Below are 20,350 nucleotides of genomic sequence, written 5' to 3' on the forward strand. Positions count from 1 at the left end.
GTCGTTCATAGCAAAACTTTATTGAACAGAAAACCCGGCAAAGGCTTTACCTGTGCCAAGTCGCCGCCCTCAGTAAGTAAGCACTGCGTTTTAAAAAGCAATGATACAATAAGTCTCTCCTAGAAAAGTCCTGCTAACATGTCTAGCAAGTCACTGATTATATAAAGTAGTACACTTAGTGTAATTGCAACATTCCAACAGGAATCAAATCGAACCAGCAGAACCGTTTCTGCATCTATGACTTCCATGTAGAGCACACATGCACACACGTCTATGACTTCCATGTACGGCACACATGCACACACGTCTGGGGAGGTGCTCAGGCAGAACATGCGACCCTGGGCCTTCTGTTTACAGTGCCTATGAGACTACATACAGTATACATTAAAGCTCTTCAGAATAACGACATGAGGGGCCCTGTTCAGTTTGTACCACGGCTTCATGTCTTAGTTTGTGCTTTTGCTTGGCACAGAAGCACATCGTCATCCTGTGGGTTTTCAATGACTCTCTCGAGTCCACGCCAGGGGACGATCCAGTCCAAGCTGTGAAAGCCTCCAGCAACAGAGCACAGGGGCCATCAGTTTGCTAGGGCTGGTGGGCCTTCCGGAAGAAGAGAGGCAAAGAAAGTCTTGAAGACTAGCCATGCTGTGCTCATGAACGAGGGGCTGGTATGCTCAGGGTCCAGCACTTCACGGCCTACGGGGAGGCGGTTGGGGTCTTCCATTTCAGGGTCCAAACCTCCCTATAGGCAAAGACAATGAGAAAAATGATTAGAGTCTAGAGGAACTCCTATCCTCAAGTCAGGTCAGGGTAGAGCCTGGTGAGGGACGAGTGCAGAAGGTACCTCTCGGGGTCTACAGCACTTCTGCAGTTGACCTCCCATAGTTCCAAACATTCCTCTCGGCCAGTGTCAGAGGAAGTGACCTCCGGTTACTATCAAATAGTAATTAACTTTGCCACAAGCTAACCAGTCCTCTAATTTGGGCGGTGCCCTGAGCTAAGAAACCAACCTGGCAACTCAGTGTTCTAAAACCAGACTACAGGGGCGATTTCTGTTATAAAGTACATCCTTCAGGATTATGCACTAATCTGCCTTGTGAAGAAAACCTATTCTGAGGCGCGGTTATGTACCCGGTCCATCAGAATAAAAATCCACCAGCAGTTTCCAAAGTTAAGCGCACAGTTACATCTCTCTTATTCTCAAAATGTGGGTCGACCCCCCAGCATTGCATATGCAAAACTCCCAATTGCCATGTGCTTATAAAGAATAGTCAAAGTCTCCAGTGATTGGCCACAGCAGTAGTGCCAAGAGAGACGAAGCCTATGATTGGCCCACAGCAGCAGTGCAGACAGAGACGAAGCCTGTGGGTTGGCAACAGTTAAAATATGCCAGCACCCGGCTTCTGACCTTTCAAATGCTTTCGTACAATTGCTACCCACAGCTGCCGCTCCACGTGGTTTGGCCTAATGCAACCAGAGACGGGCGAACCAGAAGTGTGTCGCCTCACACCTTTCCACACATGATTCCTCTTTAGAATTAATGGATTTTTAAACACTTCTAAAGATTAAAATTTAATTGAATTAAAATGTTTAAAAAAAGAATATTCGAAGTCTTAAAAACAGCTGCCATGAGAACAATTCTTTTTTTTTTTCCTCTTTTTTTCGGAGCTGGGGACCGAAACCCAGGGCCTTGCGCTTGACTGAGCTAAATCCCCAACCCCGAGAACAATTCTTATCCATAAAACGCTTAGCCTTACACACGGCAAAGCACTAGTTCACAAGGCTGACGCTCAGGACTAGAGCAGGCAGGGCGGTGGGCCTGTACCTGGAGGTTATTGTTGGGGTCCTGGTTGGCAGCTTCCTGAGGGGGACCGTCATCTGGGAAGTTCTGAACTGGCCTCTGTCTGAATGGAAACCACCCGACGTGGTGCCTGTGAAGAAAGCACAAATAGGCACCACTCAGCCAAGTCGCCGTGGGATTCACACGAGACTCTTAAGGCCCCAACACTTAGGCGATACCACCTCACAGAAGCCTGTCAGACCCTAGATTCTCTCAGGCCTCTGGTCCTTAAAAGCAGGGTGCGTGTCTCATTTCCTGGCAATAGATAACTGGATGCGGCGGGTGCTAATAAATGCTTGCTGATACGAACTACGCCTGGCACTTGAAAACCTCAGTGTAGCCAGGGTATCGTGGCATGGGGCCCAGTAATCCCATAATCCCAGCCCCCTGGGAGGCTAAGGAAGAAACCAAAGTTCAAAGCCTGCCTTGGCTACAGAGTGAGGTCCATGCCACTGGTCAACTCTGCAAGACCCTGTCTCAAAACAAAAAATAAAAACAAAAACAAAAACAAAAACAAAAAACAAGCCGAAACTATGAGTGGAAAGTGCCTGCTTGCGTGGAGAGAAATGGCCTAGGGTTCTACTTCAGCACCACAGAATCAGAGCAAACCAAACAACAGAAATGGGAAATATAATCATATATAAAGCTGCTGTAATCATATGTATATGATTATATATACATATGTATGTATACACATACACATACATATACACACACATATATGATTACACACACATATATACATATATATGTATATATAATAACAACCTCAATTTGGTCACAGAAATATTTGATTCTAGAGATAGAAATGTTTGATAAAAGCCTTTAACTGGAAAAAAAAAATCTAACAAAATTCAACTTTCAAGACGAAATATGAAGAATGCTTGTACTTCTTACATTTTAAAAGACGAAACTAGGACCCATAAGTTTCACTGCAAAGGAAAAGTTCCTTCCTTGCATTCTAACCAGAATGGTCCCTCTAGCCCAAGCTTTCTTGGGCTGCATCCTCCAGATGAGCTCCCCTGCACACTGCTGGAAACTCTGAAGCATCCCTTCCTACCCTACTCAACCACAGACCAGCCCTCTCGCTCCGACATCCTTCAGATACCGCCAAATGTCCTCCGGGGGAAGATGCAGAATTACCTCCAGTTGGCGGCTGGAGCAAACACAAAGTGTGTAAAAGGTCACTGGCCCTTCATGGCTGTGACGACACTGTCTGAACTTTGTCCTGCAAAGGCAGCTACAGCCTGATAAAAACCATCTGTCCTTCTGGAAATAAATACAACCTCTTATGCTTCAGGATGGCTCTGTACTGTTACATCATGAGCCCATGAGCCATGAGCCCATTTATCTGCTGATGCAGACGATGAAAATATGCTTCTTTTGCTAACCTGGGATTTCTGCACTCTGTGTTTGCATTCCTTGAAACGAAAGTGCCAGAATGATAAAATTTAAGTACACCCCCTTTAAGGACCACAGACTGGAAGAAAATATCTGTACTCAAGTGACAATATAGTGTCACTTTCCGTAAAGGTAAAAAGAGAAGCCATCTGCTTACAGGTACATGACTACGGTGGCGCCCATGACCATGAGGAATCTGCTCAGGGAGGAGTAGAAGTAAAGAATGCTGAGGAAAACGGAAAATGTCGCTGCTGAGTAGGTCCAATCCAACCAGTCTCGGTTTATCTCATCATCTTCTTCCACCAGAGGGCCGCCTTGTGCATTCATCCGCAAGTTCTGATTGGCTCCGGGATTAACAACCGCTTGAGCGGCTGCATTCTGATTGGCCGGCTGGTTTTCTGCCGGAAACTGGTTGTGTATAGGGGCGGGAGCCGGTGTAGAGACCACAGGTATTTCTTGTGCACTTGGTGTAGGGCCAAAAGCTCCTGAAGCAGCAGTGGCAGCCAAGCTAAAAGACAAACAGGCAGACGCGGCTGAAGGCAGGGCGTCGTGGAGACCGGGCTCTCTCCGCAAGCTAGGCAGCACTAAACATCACATCTATAAAACGTCTTTTTCTGAGGAGAGCTCTATGGCAAAGCTTATCCGGAACTAATTCTACATCAATACCCAAGTCTTGAAGCTGCTATCATTTCCACCCTACTACATCCAGGACCACAAAGAACAGGGCTCCAGGAGTCAGGAAGACACACCCATCTCTCCATTTGGCACTGTACAGCCATGATGGGATTTCTCTCCATCCCCCACCCACAGCCGGAGTAAGACTCACTATTGCATGTAGTACTGTCTTGCATAGATCTGCTGGAACCAGGAGAGCTGCAGCCACCCGTAGGTGGTGTAGCCAGAGAAGCCGGGCCCGAGGCCTTGGAAAGTCTGCTGGACGGCTTCAGGCCTATACGCAGGGTCAAACGAAAGAGCACTTTGAGTTGGTTGGGAACGACGACCTTGATACTAAATTACAATCAGCAATAATAAATAGTTAAAGAGACAGGACAGACAACACAATAGTCAACTCTACGATGTGTCCTATATGTTGAGGACAGCAGCACCGTGGCTCATCAGATCCCATGGGAAACATGAGCTCCGTCCGGCCCTGGCAGGGGGAGGCTGCGTGCTTTCTGCACAGCTGTGCTGACAGGCTAATGCTTTCCCTCTCAAGCCTCACTCGGGGTTAAATCCACGGATCGTGCTTTAGAGGGGAGTGCTCAAACCACATTGCCAAGTCCATCCTGAAAGAACTCTGTCGTGCCCCGACCCCAGGTAAAAATCCACACTGTGGCAGTTCTGAGTGCCGTGACAACCCTCCCTGTGTTTGCAGCTCATCTGGTCCCTCACACAGGTTGTTGCAGGAGCTCAGAAGCCAAAGGAGCAGGCTGGACTCTTGGACACATTTGTGCCGTGCCAGACCCGCTTCTTCAGGCAAGGAACAGCCTTCGCTTGCCGGGAGCAGGCAATGAGAAGCTAAGGGCTGTGCCCTCTCCCTCCCGCTCCCCTTTCTCTGTGCAGCCCTGGCTGTCCTGGACTCCATCTGTAGACCAGACTGGCCTCCAACTCAGAGATCTGCCTGCCTCTGCCTCCTGGATTCTAGGACTAAAGCGTACGCACCCACTGCCTGGCAGGCTGCGCAAGTCTTAATCAATTAGGACAGGTCAGAGGAGGACATGAGAAGGAGGAAGCCCCACAGTCTAGAACCTGTTACATTCCTTACCAGTTAGGAACCAAGAAACCTCGATACGACTGATAAAATACAAACCGCATAGAAATAAATGCTTCTGCTCCTAAAAAGACATCACAGTAAGGATGTCCAGAACAATAAACCATCTTGTGTTGGGCCAGAATGTTCCTGACCTGAGGTTTAAGTTATTATAATACTTATTCCTTCTTATCCCTGAATCAAATGATGCGCCTCAAAAACTTATTTCATTTATGGAAGTAAAGTCTCCAAGAGGAAAAAATAAAACAACTTGTTTATTTGCATTTGATCGTTAAGCTCTGCCTCACCTTTATCCTCAGATCTCATCACAGATTATAGCTTTTCAACACTGTAGCTTAACGCCACAGGGACAGGACTGGTCAACTGGGTCCATTTACGGGTTAAACAACCCGTGTTTTTGCCTCATATACCTACTTTTAAAAATATACCTCAAGAGACTAATATTAAAAAATCCACGAGGTCTTTAGACTGAAGCCATCTTGTACGTCCTGAAGTTCACATTGTACCAATTCGTTTTTCAAGACAGGGTTTCTTGGTGTAGCCCTGCATGTCCTGGAACTTGATCTGTAGACCAGGGTGGCCTCCAACACAGAGATCTGCCTGCCTCTGCCTCCTGAGGGCTGGGATCAAAGGCATGCGCCAGGATGCCCAGCTTAAACACACCTTATTTTTCAATTGACACAAATGAAGTACGACTGTTTTCTGCATGGACACTCACCTAGAGACGTTCTCCCATCCAGAGGGAGGAAGGTTCCGAAGGACTTCCCTTTCCCGTAAGCCATCGCTTGAGGAATCCCCAGGATACTGTGCCTGACTAGTGTTGTCCGGCTGCTCTGTGGACTCAGCACCCTAAAGCGAGTAACACAAATGTCAGAACAAAGGGCCCGATGCAACTGTTGGCAATCAGGCTAATTATTTTGCCACCAAGTGACTGATGTCCCTGTCCCCGCCCCTCAGCCTGACAAAATTAAGTGCAATGTCATAGGAAGATTCTGAATTTGTTCATTGCAACAATTGTGAACACACAGAAGCTAGAGCTGAGGAAAGGTAGCTCAGTGGTAGACCTCTCCCTTGCCTGCATGAGGCCCTGGGTTCGAGCCCCAGCAAAAACTCTCTATACGGACACCAATACACACACACACATACACACATGCAAAATAAAAAGGATAATCCATGTTTTTCTCTAAGAATAACTACGGTTGTCACAGGAAAATATTGTGACTACAGCTACCACTACTGAGAAAGCTTCCCACTAATGCTAACATGTATGTTGTGGAACCCAGTAGGTCTAGAAATCAAATGTGACACATAACTAGGCAGCAACGTAAAGGAAAGAGAATTCCCGTGTGACACTCAGAAGTTGCAGGAAATACAAGTGAACTACAAATGTAAGTCAAGTACCACTCTAGAAGGGGTGTAGTGTTCACATAAGCAGATGTTGTCGAGAGGAAGAGCAAATGTGTTTCACTGTCAAACCAAAGTCTTTAGAGATCATGTAATGAAGACTGTGGTCTATTCCTACCCAAGTAATCATGACAGAAATTTCCATAGGAAATATGTTTATGGCTCTACTCTTTATAAAATTAATATTCCTAGCCAGGTGGTTGTGACACATGCTTTTAACCTCAGCACTCAGGAGGCAGACGCCAGGCAGGACTTTGGGAGTTTGAGGTCAACCTGATCTGCAGAGTGAGTTCCAGGACAGCTGGGGGTACATAGAGAGACCTACACAGAGAGACCCTGTCTTGAAAATAAATAAATAAAGTCCCTTAGAGAAACGTGTTCATTTCTGTAAACACCACTTTCATCTGCCATCCTGGGCAAACGGTGACCTCAGGTCAAAGGCGTGACTTTGCTTTTGCACACGGCATGCATATGGCAGTCTGCTTTCTACTATGCCCAGTGGTAAGCACTGAGGGTTACCACTCAGCCCTCGCTCTACTGAGAACACAGCCTCTAAGTTCTGGCATGCCTTGGGGGAAACACCATAACATCTTTTTTTTTTTTTTTCCGGAGCTGGGGACCGAACCCAGGGCCTTGCGCTTCCTAGGCAAGCGCTCTACCACTGAGCTAAATCCCCAACCCCAACACCATAACATCTTAAGTTTCACTCAACTTCCTTTCTCCCTCCCTTGGGAATCAGAGACACAGGTAGCTGTTATCATGAAAAGGCACCATACCTTTGTGCTGGCTTCTGGCTTTTTTGAGGGACTCCTCACATTGCACACGAGGTGCAAAACATGTCGCTTTTCCTGCTGAATGGAACAAGAGACACTTCAGGACCTGAATTCCAACTGCCAGAGCTTGACCACACCCCAAGGCAAGAGCTAAGGATGACAGATACCTTTGGAAGCAAGTCTTGGAGACATTGGTGATCCAACAGCAGCTTCCCAGAATAAATTAACCTCTGGTCCTCTGGGCGCTGATCGTAAAGGGAAAGAAAAGCAAACGTCAGCATAGAACCCAACAAGTATTTTCCCACACCACAGGAAGATCTTTTCAAAACATAATAATAATGATGATAATAATAATAATAATAACAATAATAGTTCTCATATGTAAAACTTTTTTTTTTAGTAAGTGCTTGAGTTTAATCTCAAATTTGGAAGGCAAATGACCCCCTAGTCCATAAGAACTACGACCACATACCTTACTTCTTACTCAGAGGGACTGTGCTTTCTGCTACTAAAAACACAAACTGGATTTAGGGCTTCGGCAGCAATGAACTTTAAAACCGGAGAAAACTCAATTTACTTTTGGTCAGTCTTCGCCCAGGCCACCCGAGGTTACCTGCTGCTAGAATCAAGATTCCAACCCATGTCCTCCTCTATAGCAGGGACTTTAAAGACATAGAGTCCATATACTTTGATGTAATTCTCATTCCTAAAGTCTACTTTTAAGTTTCTCTTAAGCCATATTTTTAAAAGTATCTGCTTAAAAGCAATGAACTCCAAGAATGGACACCACCCTGCAGATCACCAGCCTGCACACCAGAATAACCCATTAAGCCAAACTTGGAATTAAGATGTTCCTTCCAGTCTGGGAAAAAACAAACAAACAAACAAACAACTGAACCCGAGACTAGACTCTCAGCATGAAGGTCGCTCGGGCAGAAGTTTGAGGCCAGAGAGCCCCTATCTCAAAATGCTGCCACCTCCCCCCCAAAAGACCAGGAGAATTGTCCCCACCAACGCATGGTGACACATGCTCACAAGCCCGGCACTTGAGAGGTAGGAGCAGAAAGATCAATAGTTTATGGCTAGCCTGTGTTAGGAAACTTGGCCTCAAACCATCCAAAACAAGGACAGCGAAACCTTTCATCTGCTTATCAACATCCGTTAGGACTTTTTGACACCACACCTAAAACAAAAGCATATTGGATGCAGTGTTGGGGGGGGGGGGCTTCACTGACAAATGCTGTTCACAACAATTTGCATAATGCTATTCTCAGTGTGAAACCAACCACCAGCAAATAGTAAAAACAGCAACAAGAAAAAACAAAACAAAAAAAACCACACACAGTTGCAAGCCAGTTTGAACTGTTTTCCTCTTCTAAAGACCCAAACTGAAGCTCTGTTCTCACCTGGAAGGCCAATTCGAAAATTAAATATTAAGCGAATAACTATTATAAACTATTATCATCACCCACTGATTGGTACTACTACAGAAAAAGAAATATGAGCATGCTTTCTTCCTTAATTTCTGAGAGACTCTCATGTATCTAGCCCAGTCTGCAATGCTTGCTCCTCCTGCCCTGGTCTCTCCAGAGAGAGATCACAGAAGCGCGCCACTGCGCCCGCACCGTATTTTTTAAGGTACGGATTTGTATACCCAGGAGACCTGTATTTATCACCTTAGGTCTTCAAATCCAAGAGGCCCAATGTTCCTCGCCCGAGGAAAACAGGCCTCAAAACAGCCTTTTTCAAATGATGCAACCAGCGATAACAGGAGCATCATTTTATGCAGCTAACTGCCATCTCTCATCAAGGACACCTGGTTTCTTGAAAACAGCCGCGGAAGATCCTGCAGACTGTCCCAACCAGTCCCAGAGGATTAGAAGCTTACACCCAAAGTGATAAAGTTCCTAGCCAACTCTTAAGGAAAAGTCTTGTTGACATTCCCGACAACGCGGAACAAAAACAAACCGAAACCCACGCGCCACTGCCGGTTGGAGCTCAAAGGCCACTGTTCGAAGTCCCCATCTGCAGCCACCCGATTGCCCTCTCCTGTTTGAGCCACAACTGCACTCGTGGACACTTACATAACATCAGAGAACAAAGTAAATACAGGAAGGTCCAGAGCACAGCCTCCGTCACGTGGCAGGGACCGGAGGGGTGGGTGGGGCTAGGGAGCTGTTGACGGACGTGTCAACCAAAGAGGATAGAGGGAACCCCACAAAACAAGAAAGTCTCCTAACTGACCCATGGTTGTCGTCAAATCAGACTCAGGGCTACGCCAGCTGCTGGCTTCCTTTCTCAGTCATCCTTAGCTAGAAAGTTAAGGGGGCTCCTCCCCGAGACTAAGTACTGCGCGACAGGGAGGGGCAGCCAACGGAAGGGTGCAGAAGAAGAACCATGTCTAGCCTCTGGGTGTGGGACCTTCAGAAGTTGGGCACGCACCCCGCCCTCTAGCTAATGGCCCAAGCTGGCACATAGACTCGTCTGTCTTCGGTGCACCCAGAAATCTTGTCTGGCAACATTTACTTTTCTTATTTCTACCCATCAGATGCAAGCGGAACTGGGAACACCCAGTCACCTACTAGTCTGTGGAGGGTCACTGAGATTTGGATGGGGAAATGACTCATTAAGGTCAAATTACTGTTTCCCTGGTTTGGCGAAGGCTGTACACTACCTGGGAGGATGAGGAGTGGGTAGAGGGACGTGGGGCAGACGTGTGACAGTCTTGGGAGTTAGGTGTACGGGGAGGTGAAGTAAAGAGGGCAAGGGAGGAGGGGTGGAGGCCCATAAGGGATGACAGGCGCTGGAGCGAGCAGAGGGGCACCCGGGACGGTGGGGCAGGAAGGAGACCCGCGCCCTGTGGCTTGTGACAGGTGAGCTCAGGCAGCCTTTCAGGCGTGGCACCCCGGGGTCCCACTCACCGGGCGTTCGGGGTAGACTCGGCTCAGGTGGGCCTTGAGGCGACTCACACTCCAACCGCGGTCGCCACTCAGCTCCAAGTCGCGGTGGCGCTGATTGGGGCTCTTCACCAGCAGCGTGACCGGCTCGGGCTGTGGCTCGGGCTCCATGTCTGCGGCGCTGGAGGCTCGACTGCGCTCAGGGATGCCGAACGGGCGGCGACGCAGCCGTCTGCGACCCCACAACGACACTTGGTGTCTTTGGGACACGCGCCCCCGTCTCGGGTACCTTTTATGGGCGCCCCGTGCCAGGATTCCGCAGATAGCGCTCTCTGTGGCTGCCGTCCATTGGCTGAGACAGAGGTCAGTGCCCAACGTGGCCCAATCAGCGCCCGGGGAAAGGCGGCGGAGGGGCGGGCTAAGCGCGAGGGTGCGGGCTGATGCAACCCGCCGTGGTTGCGTCATCCTGAGTCCCGACAGCGGCGCGGGAGCCGGTCTTCGGCGGCCATGTCAGGGTGCCCTCTGGGGCGCTGGTTGGGTTCAGGCTCCCTAGCGCGGGGTGCGTGCGGTGCCTGAGCCCGGCGGCTCGCCTGACTCCCAGATCAGCAGGCTCTGCAAATTGTTCCCTCACAAAGCGGCCCTCCGCCCTTTCTGACCCCATGCGCCTGACCGTACGTCTGTCCGCTTGCATTTTCCCGGGTGGCTCCGCTGCCTAGCATCCAGGGAAGCCTTATGAACCAGCCAGGCTGAGGTGATACCTTAGAAGCGAAGAGAAACCAGGGCTGTTTTGCTCTGAGCTAAGAGGACGAAGGATTCGGCCACTTTCCAATTTGCCTGCAGCTCTGGTCTTTAATGATGCATCAAGTGTGGGACATGCCCCTTATTATGAATGGCACTAAGTGCCTCTTGGTTGACAAGCCCTTTAGGAGACACTGGAAAGGGTCATCATTTATGAACTAACAACATCTGCTTTTAAACCGGGGTTGAGACAAGCACAGCTATGGTCTCAGATAACCGGAAACCTGACCAGAGGCCTCAAATGTTGTTGGTGCTCCAGTGTTTCCTCTGAGCTTGAAAAACAAAACTGGCATTGCTCTGACCCATCTTTGTCCAGATCCTGTTGGGATGCCCGGGTTTTCAGCCATGTCAGGAGCTTATAGAGGTCAGAGGGGGTAATAGGAGGAGCCTGTTTGGAGATGGTTATGTGAGAAACACAACCATGAGAAAGTGTCATAAACCGGGGGCTCAAGCAACAGAAATGTATTTCGAAGCTGTAGAAGCTGGAAGTCCGAGACCAGCGTGTAGGTCAGCCTTGCTTCCTTTTGGGGGGGAGAATCTATCTGTACCACTCTCCTAACTTGTGCAGGTTTGCTAACTGTCCTTGGCACATCTTTGCTGAGAATTGTTCCAATACTTTCTGATCACATGACATTCTCCGGGTGTGCATGTGTGTGCATGCTCAGACACGTGTGTGAGTGTATCTGCATGATCTCTATGTATATCTCTGTCCAACACCCCTCCCCCTTGATAAGGGTATCATTTGTATTGTAGTGGCTAAAGACACCATCTTTATTATCTTTAGCAAAAAAAAGACTAAATGCCATCATGTTCTGGGACTGAGACTTCAGCGTCTCTCTGGAGGACACACTTCACCTCACCACAGCTGGGCATTTGCCAGTGGTCCACCAGAAACACGCCACAGAACACCAGATGCTTTCCCTCTCAGGTTGTGTGTTGAGGACCACTGAGGCTGGGTGTGGTGTTACAGCATAAATGCCTGCATCTGGAGCCAGAAGCAGGCAGAGTTTCAGAAACTAATCAGAGAGCAGCAAGAAGGCTTCTGTCCCTTTGCATAAAGACTGGCCCCAAGGGCACGTGATATCTGCCACAGTCATCTTCACATTTGATTTGATACCGTGTTGTTTCTCCCTTAAAATTGTTTCTCTCTCTCTCTCTCTCTCTCTCTCTCTCTCTCTCTCTCTCTCTCTCTCTCTCTCCCTCCATCCCCGCCCCCTGGGCTCTTGTTAGCCCACAAGCTGCATGCACCAGCAATCCTGTCTCCCCTCTACTGAAAGACATTTGCAAGGGACGCTCAGTTTGTTGTGTGGCTGCTGGGAGCTGAACTCTAGTCTTCATGATTTTGAAAAAGTGATTTAAACTCCAGCCCTACCTTTTCTCTAAGACTTCTTCATAAGACTAATATTTTCAGTTTTTTTTCTCTGGCCCCCACAAATTATGAAGCCTTTCCTACTTCTTCTGGAAGGGCAAACATAACAGATTATGGTATGGTAGGCTTGCTGGCCAGAAACCGCCAGTCGTAGAATATTAGATAAGACAAGCCAGAGGCCTTGGGGAGGCAGCCAGGTGAGAGATACAGACCTCATTGGCAAATAAAGTGTGCCTACAAAGTGCTTTCCCCTGCCTTCAGGGACAAACCTTAGAGTCCCTAAGATAGCTCGTCCGTTTCCACGAAGTACTTACTACCCAGGAAAGGGATGGGCTCGGGATGCTGCTTGATGGTAATATGCTTGTCAGACATATATGAGGGTCTGGGTTTGAGCCTCAGTAGTGTGTATGTGTGGAGTGGGGAGAGAATCTGCATTCTTGACTTTACCCTTCCCCAGCCCAAGAAAAAAAAGCACATCCAATTTGTTTCTGCCTTGGATTTTATCTCCCTGTAAAATACCCCTCCCCGGAGGCCGGATTCTGCTTATAGTGTGTTTCAGAAACTCTGGGGTTAGCTCATTAAATTGCCAAGGATAGAAAGATAGGTGCAATGTGACCCTGCTCTTCCTGGCCCTGCAATTCCGAGGGGCAACAGCTGTGGGACAGTGATAACAGAAATGCCAAAGAGATTGCAAAAGCCTCAGGGTTTTGTTTTGAATGCAGAGACTCACCATGTAGCCCAGGCTGGTCTTGAACTCATGATCCTCCAGCCTCAGCTTCTGAGGGTTTGTGTGTGTGTGTGTGTGTGTGTGTGTGTGTGTGTGTGTGTGTGTGTGTGTGTGTGGTGTCTGCCTGCCTGTCTGTCTGTCTGTGTGTCTGTCTGTGTCTGTCTCTGTGTCTGTGTGTACTCATTCATGTATATGAACATGCGTATGTGCCTGCCATGGCGCTTGTGTCCCAGAACAACCTTGGAGGGTGGTCCTCACCTTCCACCTCCTTTAAGACAGGGTCTCTTGGTTCCTTGCTCCTGATGCGTGGGCCAGCTGGTGGGTGAGCTTCTAGGGATTCTTCTGTCTTTGCTTCCCGTCTCTCCATGGGAGCACTGGGATTATAGAACACTAGAGACAGCATCTGCCTTCATTCGAGTTCTGAGGATTCAAACTCAGGTCCTTGTGCAAAATATATATGTGTTGTATATTACATGTCAATATATTTATTATACATAAAAACAGTTGGTGGTTAATAGCTACGGGGCTAGTTATCTTTATACACAGAATTTGCATAGGGGTTGGGGTACAGCTCTGTGGTGAAACTACTGAGCCAAACTGCCTGTCTTCAAGCCCATTCAAATGGGAAGACATTACTAGGTTGGTGAGACAGAGCCGGTCGTCTAGTGAGCGCTCAGCGAATACCCGTCAGTGTTTGGAGAGCAGCAGCGACTCCAGCCGACAGGTTCTGAAACCAAAGTCACCCAGTGGACTCTTCTTCAAAGGGACACCAGGGTTTGAAAGTTTGCCTCCTCCAAACTCATCTTGAAATTCAATTGCCGTCGGAGGATATTGAGATGCGTGGCCCTTAAGATCCGATCATGCCGTGATGTGAACTGACCGGACTCAATGGTCACAGGAGCTACGGTTCCTTCTCTCACCGAGGGCTCACATCTTCCCATGTTCCCTCATCTCACTTCCTTCTCTCCACGTGAGGAGACTGAGAGGAGACTCCTGCCAGATGCCGTCACCTTGACATTGGTCTGGCTAGCTTCCAAAACTGCGAGCCAGTAAACATCTTCTGTTCATGATGAATTGATCCGACTTTGATGTTTTTGTTACAGCGGCAGCATAAGATGGACCCGAGGCGCAAAGAGAATAATCATCCACAGGGAGAAAAATTACAAAACAGCACAGCCCTGTGGAATTTGGCTTAGTGATTTTCATACAAAGCTATGCGCACACACACACACACACACACACACACACACACACACACACACACACCTCAGAATCCAGCCATTATAGGAGCAGGAACCAACCCAAGGGAAAGAAAGAAAAACTTAACATCTGACTGAGACTTCCACAAGAATGTTTGGACTGTGCTGGGAACAGTCCAGGGAGTCAGATAAATTATGATGTCCATAATGTAATATTACTCAGTAATAAAAACGAGTGGATAACTGACACACTCAGTGGCGAGAACAAACTTTAAAACCACGTTGAATGAACGAATCAGACACAATGAACCTGGTCGGCCCTCAGATTCTATGAGTTTTGCATTTATGGATCTAATCAACTTCAGCAGAGCCATGTTTAATGCTACATTGTTTTGTATGATATAGCCACTGTATTTAAAATAATTAAATCTTGATAGTTAAATGGATCGGAAATCCATGAAAATTCAGAGGGGCTATAAAGACAGAAGATTGTGTTTTGTGCCGCATACATTACAGGGAAGCTGTCATAAACCTAGAAGTTACTTCTCTTGACTATTCAGTAACCAGTCCATGAAGTGACTTGAGAAACCTTTGGAAGATGTGCCTACGAAAATGAGCAGCCTTCCTGGGGTCTGGGGGACTTGTACTTGGATATGCCAGTCAGCAGAGTGTCACACTGAGTATTCTGAAGACAGGGCTGTTTCAAGCCTGCGGCTGCCTAGGAAGCCTCCAACCGGAACTGCAAAGGCCACCTTCTTCACGGCAGAGTTGCTGTCACACTGGAACAGTCAGAGGTGCTCCAAGCAACCCTCTGACCGGATTGGTCTGTGTCAGCGTGCAGCAAGATCACTGGATCGCAGAGCCAGGAGTGGCCAGCAAAGAAACATATTTTTAAAAAGTTGTGTCTGGAGCCAAGCACATGCCTGTAACCCCAGCATTTGAAAAGCTGAGGGAAGAAGATCACATATCTAGGGCCAACTTGGTTACGAAACAACACCCTGATTCCAAAATGAAAACAAAACCCAAATAGTTTATGTCTGTACTGAACCATACGGAAACTGTTGTCATCATTCCCAAGACAATTTCTGTGACCTCAAATTGTTAACTAATCTAGAGATGACTGCAGCCTCCAGGAGGATGCGTGCAGGTTCTGCACAGGAGTTTGTCAATTGTGTAAAGGACTGGAGTATCCACAGATTTCAGTACAGGGAACCCTGAAACAAATTCTCCACGGGTACCAATGGAACATGTAGGTCCCCACGTATGCTACTCCATTCCACTCAGAGGAAACTCTGAAGAAGCCTAGGTGACAGGAAATAGTAGCTGCCTTGGGAGGGAACAGGGCAGTGGGCATGGCCTCGAGTGGGGTACATTTATGGTCCCAGTTGTCCTGGTTCACCAAGACTCATTGTAAGTCACTCTGCCCAACTCTGACTCAGTACACTGATAGCTGGTGACTGACTATGTCAGAGTATGAGTACCAGGGAGGTCAACAAACACTGGAGATCTGTTCCAGGACATTGGATTATTGTACATAGAAAAGCTAGTTGTTAGCAAAATCTAAAAGCCCCAGTAGATGTGTCTGTCGGATGCAGTTAGGCGTGTCCTGAAGGGATGCATTTTTGGGGGTGCCTCCAAAAGCCTCCATAGGGAAGATGCTGAAGAATGGAATGTCCTTGCCTGGTTTAAGGTAAGTCGCTTGGGAGAAGTCTCATGGTCTTTGCTCTATAACACAGGCAAAGTCAGCAGGGTGACTTTGTGCTACCCCACCACTTGGTTTGGAGTTATTCCCCCACAGGATGGAGATGTGGTTCAGCCTGCCAAGGGGAGGGGAGGGGTTAGAACTTCTTTTCTAAGCAATGGAACCTTTAATAGAGAGCTTTCTCCCCACCCCCACCCCGCCTCACCTCTCTCTCCCTCTACCTCCCAGTCCTCTCTTGCACTCCTGCACTCTCCCCAGCTGTAGGCTTTGAACAGCCTTCATGGATGGAGCTCCAGGGAAGAGATGGGGAATCTCTCGTGGGCTTGCAGGAACAACAGAGAAATAGCGGGCAGAACAAGAAGGCTTGGATTTAGAGGATCTCAAGATAAAGGTAGCCTAACTCCTTAGAGTGGCATCGATAAAAGATCGATCTCTCTCTCTCTCTCTCTCTCTCTCTCTCTCTCTCTCTCTCTCTCTTTCTCTCTCTCTTTTTTCCCCCGGAGCTGGGGACCGAACCTAGGGCCCTGCCCTTGCTAGGCGCTTGCCTGCTGAGCTAAATCCCCACCCCACCCCCCATAAAAGATTTCTAAAGCCCTAGCAGTTTAGTTGTAGCATCAGGCTTGGAGATAGATATTTTGTATGTAGTTCAAAGAACAAGTTGCTTCGGGGAGCCAGCAGGTGCTTACCTCCGGTTAAGCCTCCCATGCCTTGATTGCTATAAATATTAGTTCATTTAAACGGTTACAGAGATCACCAGTAACCTTTTCCTAGGAATCTGTGTTAGTTATGTCAGCATACTCCAAGGCACCAGGGGCATATCTAGAGGAGGATCTACCCTTTGTTTTGATTAGAATATGGCTTACTCTGGCATCTAAGTTTGTCATAACTAATCAAATTAGGGCTAGAGGTGTAGCTCAATAGGAGAGCATTTACCTGACACCCACAAGGCTCTGCGTTACATACGCAGCACTACAAACAAACGGATGATCAAATTGTGTGTTTACAATTTGTGCATTATTGCTGAGCAGTGCTGGTACAAGCCTTTCACCCCTCCAGAGACTGAGGCAGGCTGATCTCTGTGAGTTTGAGACCAGCCTGGTGGTCTACAGAGCAAGTTCCAAGACAACCAAGGCTACACCAAGAAACCCTGTCTTGAAAAACCAAATAAATAAATGTGTGCACATTGTTGCATTTATATGCAACTTCAGTTTAAAAGTATACAGACTTTACAAAGGACAGACAAGTCAGGTATGGTGGCGCACAGAAATCAGGAGCTCTCGGCAGGGTGATCTCAAATCTAGGTCAGATAAGCTACTCCGTGAGACCCTGCCTGCCTCCCCTTAAAGGGCAAATGTTTGTGAAGCTTCTCGGACCTACCTGGTAGGGCCTGATATGATCAACTGGGTACACATTCAAAGGCCCCACTCAAGCTGACAACAAGTACAGGGTTTATTTTTAGGTGATGGTGGTGGTGGTGGTGGTGGTGGTGGTGGTGATGATGATGATGATAGTGATGATGATGATGATGATGATGATGATGATGATGATGATGATGAAGCCATGTTAATGTCAGTGAGACTGAATGGAAAAAAGTCTTAGGGCAGCTTAACAAAGACCCTCTTGGAAGTGTGAGCATTTGGGGAATTGGGGATAGTTGGGAACAAAGCCATTACAGAGAGGGAGAGACTTGAGGCTGGATCTTCCTACTGTCAATGGAAGAATAGATACAGACCTGCAGTCAGGTGGAATAACACACGGAGGGAGGGGAGACCCTGCAAAACCAAAGCAGGAGGAACAAGGGCTTAGACAGTGAAGACTGCCTTTGCATATAAACTGTAAAGACAGCTGCCACACACAAGGCACGCACTAGGGTTGGTACCATAGTGACACCTCGGGGAATGTGCACGACCTCATCTTCAATTGACCAGCGCTGACTTAGAGAGGATGGGATCACCCTTTCCACCCTACAGCTAGGCAAACCAAGCACTGAGAATGCTAGAGGCTCTGTTAGTCTTGGTATTTAACTAGGCCTGAGTTGTGATTGACCTATATCTTGGCAACTGTATTTGCCTATGTAACCCATACCACTCCCATAACACAGAGCATTCCAATGTCGCCCACACTCCTCAGCGTCCCTTCCTAGTCAACCTCCTGGCTCCTGTCACTCCTCTCTGCCATCACTGGTTGGTTTCTGTGCCCCTCAGAGATAGGAGTTCAAGTGGACCAAGGGAAGAAAGTCATGGAGCTGATGAGAAGTCCATGGTTTTAGATGGTATCTGCAAATGAAAGGGCTGTGGCCAGTTAGAACTCGATCGTGCTGAGACGTAAGACAATTTCCATTCTGAACGTGGCACGGAAAGCCCGAAGGAACCTGGGCTGACTCGTGCACAGTCATGTCTGAGGGTCAGAAGAGGTCTTCACAGACCCGGAGCTGGGGAAGAGACAGAGCATGCCCACGTTTTGCTTCAAACCCTCCGGTGTCACAGGCCTGGTAGAACTTCTGCATTTCATTTTTGGAACTCTTGTTTTTATTTGGTTTCTAGAAATCCCCTAAATAAAGCACCAAGAGCTTTGCCTTTTATAGTCATTTCTGAGGTCAGCAGAACCACATCCAAAAGTATCTTTGTCGCCAGGAAGAGGCGACATGTTCCCTGTGTCATGTTCCCCATTCTTGAAATCTGTCTTCCTGAAGCCCATGATAACCACGGTAACCAGAGCAACTCTCTTGCCTTACCAGAAGCTGCTCTGGAGTCAGATCCCCCTCCTAACTGTCCCCAGTGCTATTCCACTTGAGAGAGAGGAAGGATGGCTTGGTAGTTAAGGGCCCTTGCCGCTCAGTCCTGAGCACCAGAGTTCAGATCCTGGGGCCCATATGCAGTAGCACACAAATGCCTCTTCTTGCCTCCATGGGTACCCGTGCACCACCACACATGCCGGCACTCATCGTCGTCATTGTCGTCGTCGTCATCATCATCACGATGTCATTTTTAAAGGAGGAGAGGACTTATGGGACTCATTTCCCTGTTGACCTCTGTCCTACACACACACACACACACACACACACACACACACACACACCTAAAAGAATACACACACATCCTAAGCCCCCTACTCCCAAAAAACCCCTCTCCTCTAACATTGTTTAAAAATGTACCCAGATTTCACTGTAAGTCAAACATAATATGATCCTCTGAGCTAGCAATTTTACTCTTAGGGTTACATCAAAACAAGAAACTAACAACAGCAAAAAAACAAGAACTGAAAACAGTTTAAGAAGAGAAAAAGGAAACAATTTGCTTATGAATGTTCACTACAGCATGATTTACAGCAGCTCCCAAAGCTAAAACAACCCGGGTAGATGTCAACTGAAGAATGGGTAAACCGTGGAGGGGCCGCACAAGGGAATCCTACCCAGCCTTCAAGAGGTGTCAAGTGCGAACCCCTGGTGATGTGGCAACCCTCGGAAACAGTGGACTAAGAGAAAGAAACAAAACACAGAAGGGTACAAGTTCCACCTACTGATAGGAAATATTCAGAATAGGCAAATCCATTGAGACAGAGCAGATTAGTGGTTGCCAGGGAGTGGGTAGGGAGTGAATGCCTTACCCATCCAGAACTTCTTTTAAAGGGTGATGAAACCATTGGTGCTCCAGAGCTCTCGCACACGGGCAAGGTGCTGGGTCCACTGGGACACGGTGGAAACGTGGTATTGTTGTTGTTCTGTTCGATCTGAGTTCCCAGCCATTGCAGTGGAGAGAGGACAAAATAGCAACTGCCACATAGCAAATGCTTATAGATCCCCCTCTTCTCCCCGCAGGGCAGGGGGCTCGGCTGTAGTGGAGCAGTGGGGAGGGCCGTCTGATCAGACTGCCCGTCTCTCAGAGCAGCAGCTGACACGGCTCAGCCCGCAGGGATGTCCAGATCCAGACTTCTGGTTCTCCCTGGCTGCTCCAGTTTGTTTGCTTTGGCTTCAGGATGTGTATAAGAGTCACGTGGACACCAGCCAGCATCCAGGGAGCAGTCACAGCTGAACACCAGCTCCAGGTAACCGCGGAAGTTAACCTTTCACCCCGGAGCAGCCTCCCCCACAAACCTCTCGATTAAAAATGCCACTGGGCATTTTACTTTGAAGGGACAGAAACCAAGTTGGACAGTGGTGGTGCAGGCCTTTAATGCCAGCACTCAGGAGGCAGAAACAGGGGGATCTCTGTGAGTTCAAAGCCAGCCTGGTCTACTGAGTGGGTTCTGGGACAGCCAGGGCTACACAGAGAAACCCTGTCTCTGAAAAACAAAATAACACCATACCACACCACACACACACACACACACACACACACACACACACACACCACACACACATACACACACCACACACACACACACACACACACCACACACACATACACACACCACACACACATACACACACCACACATACACACACACACCACACACACACACCACACACA

General features: G+C 48.0%; 2 protein-coding genes across 4 annotated transcripts in view; one reads left to right on the forward strand and one right to left on the reverse strand.

Annotated features, from left to right (window-relative positions):
* Positions 1-19,809, reverse strand: Herpud1 (homocysteine inducible ER protein with ubiquitin like domain 1). 2 transcript variants are annotated; one of them, XM_006255133.5, is made up of 8 exons: positions 10,111-19,809; positions 7,357-7,434; positions 7,193-7,264; positions 5,731-5,861; positions 4,068-4,190; positions 3,399-3,749; positions 1,826-1,931; positions 1-742 (listed from the first exon to the last, which is right to left on the reverse strand). In XM_006255133.5, the coding sequence occupies exons 1-8, from the start codon at positions 10,549-10,551 to the stop codon at positions 578-580; spliced, it is 1,467 nt and encodes a 488-aa protein (XP_006255195.3). In that variant the 5' UTR covers positions 10,552-19,809; the 3' UTR covers positions 1-577. The 2 variants fall into 2 exon arrangements, with proteins under 2 accessions (XP_006255195.3, NP_445975.1); NM_053523.1 differs by having other exon boundaries at positions 7,193-7,267; positions 10,111-10,348.
* Positions 19,787-20,350, forward strand: part of LOC102553339 (uncharacterized) — a 9,814-nt gene continuing 9,250 nt past the window's right edge. Inside the window, exon 1 of one of the 2 annotated variants that reach the window (XM_063278890.1) lies at positions 19,787-19,925. The gene's annotated coding sequence lies outside the window, so the exon portion shown is untranslated. The remainder of the gene's footprint in view (positions 19,926-20,350) is intronic. The other variant, XM_063278891.1, reaches the window with a different exon arrangement.

Source organism: Rattus norvegicus, chromosome 19, assembly GCF_036323735.1.
Source record: "Rattus norvegicus strain BN/NHsdMcwi chromosome 19, GRCr8, whole genome shotgun sequence".
Taxonomy (NCBI): Eukaryota; Metazoa; Chordata; class Mammalia; order Rodentia; family Muridae; genus Rattus; species Rattus norvegicus.

Bases quoted from the DNA above. Each gene is read 5' to 3' on its own strand.
- Herpud1 (XM_006255133.5), bottom strand. From the start codon at position 10,551: ATGACGCAACCACGGCGGGTTGCATCAGCCCGCACCCTCGCGCTTAGC. The intron at 7,265-7,356 runs GTATCTGTCATC...TCCATTCAGCAG, and splicing joins TCCAAGACTTGCTTCCAAAG to GAAAAGCGACATGTTTTGCA. The intron at 743-1,825 runs GTACAGGCCCAC...CTTTGCCTATAG, and splicing joins ACCCCAACAATAACCTCCAG to GGAGGTTTGGACCCTGAAAT.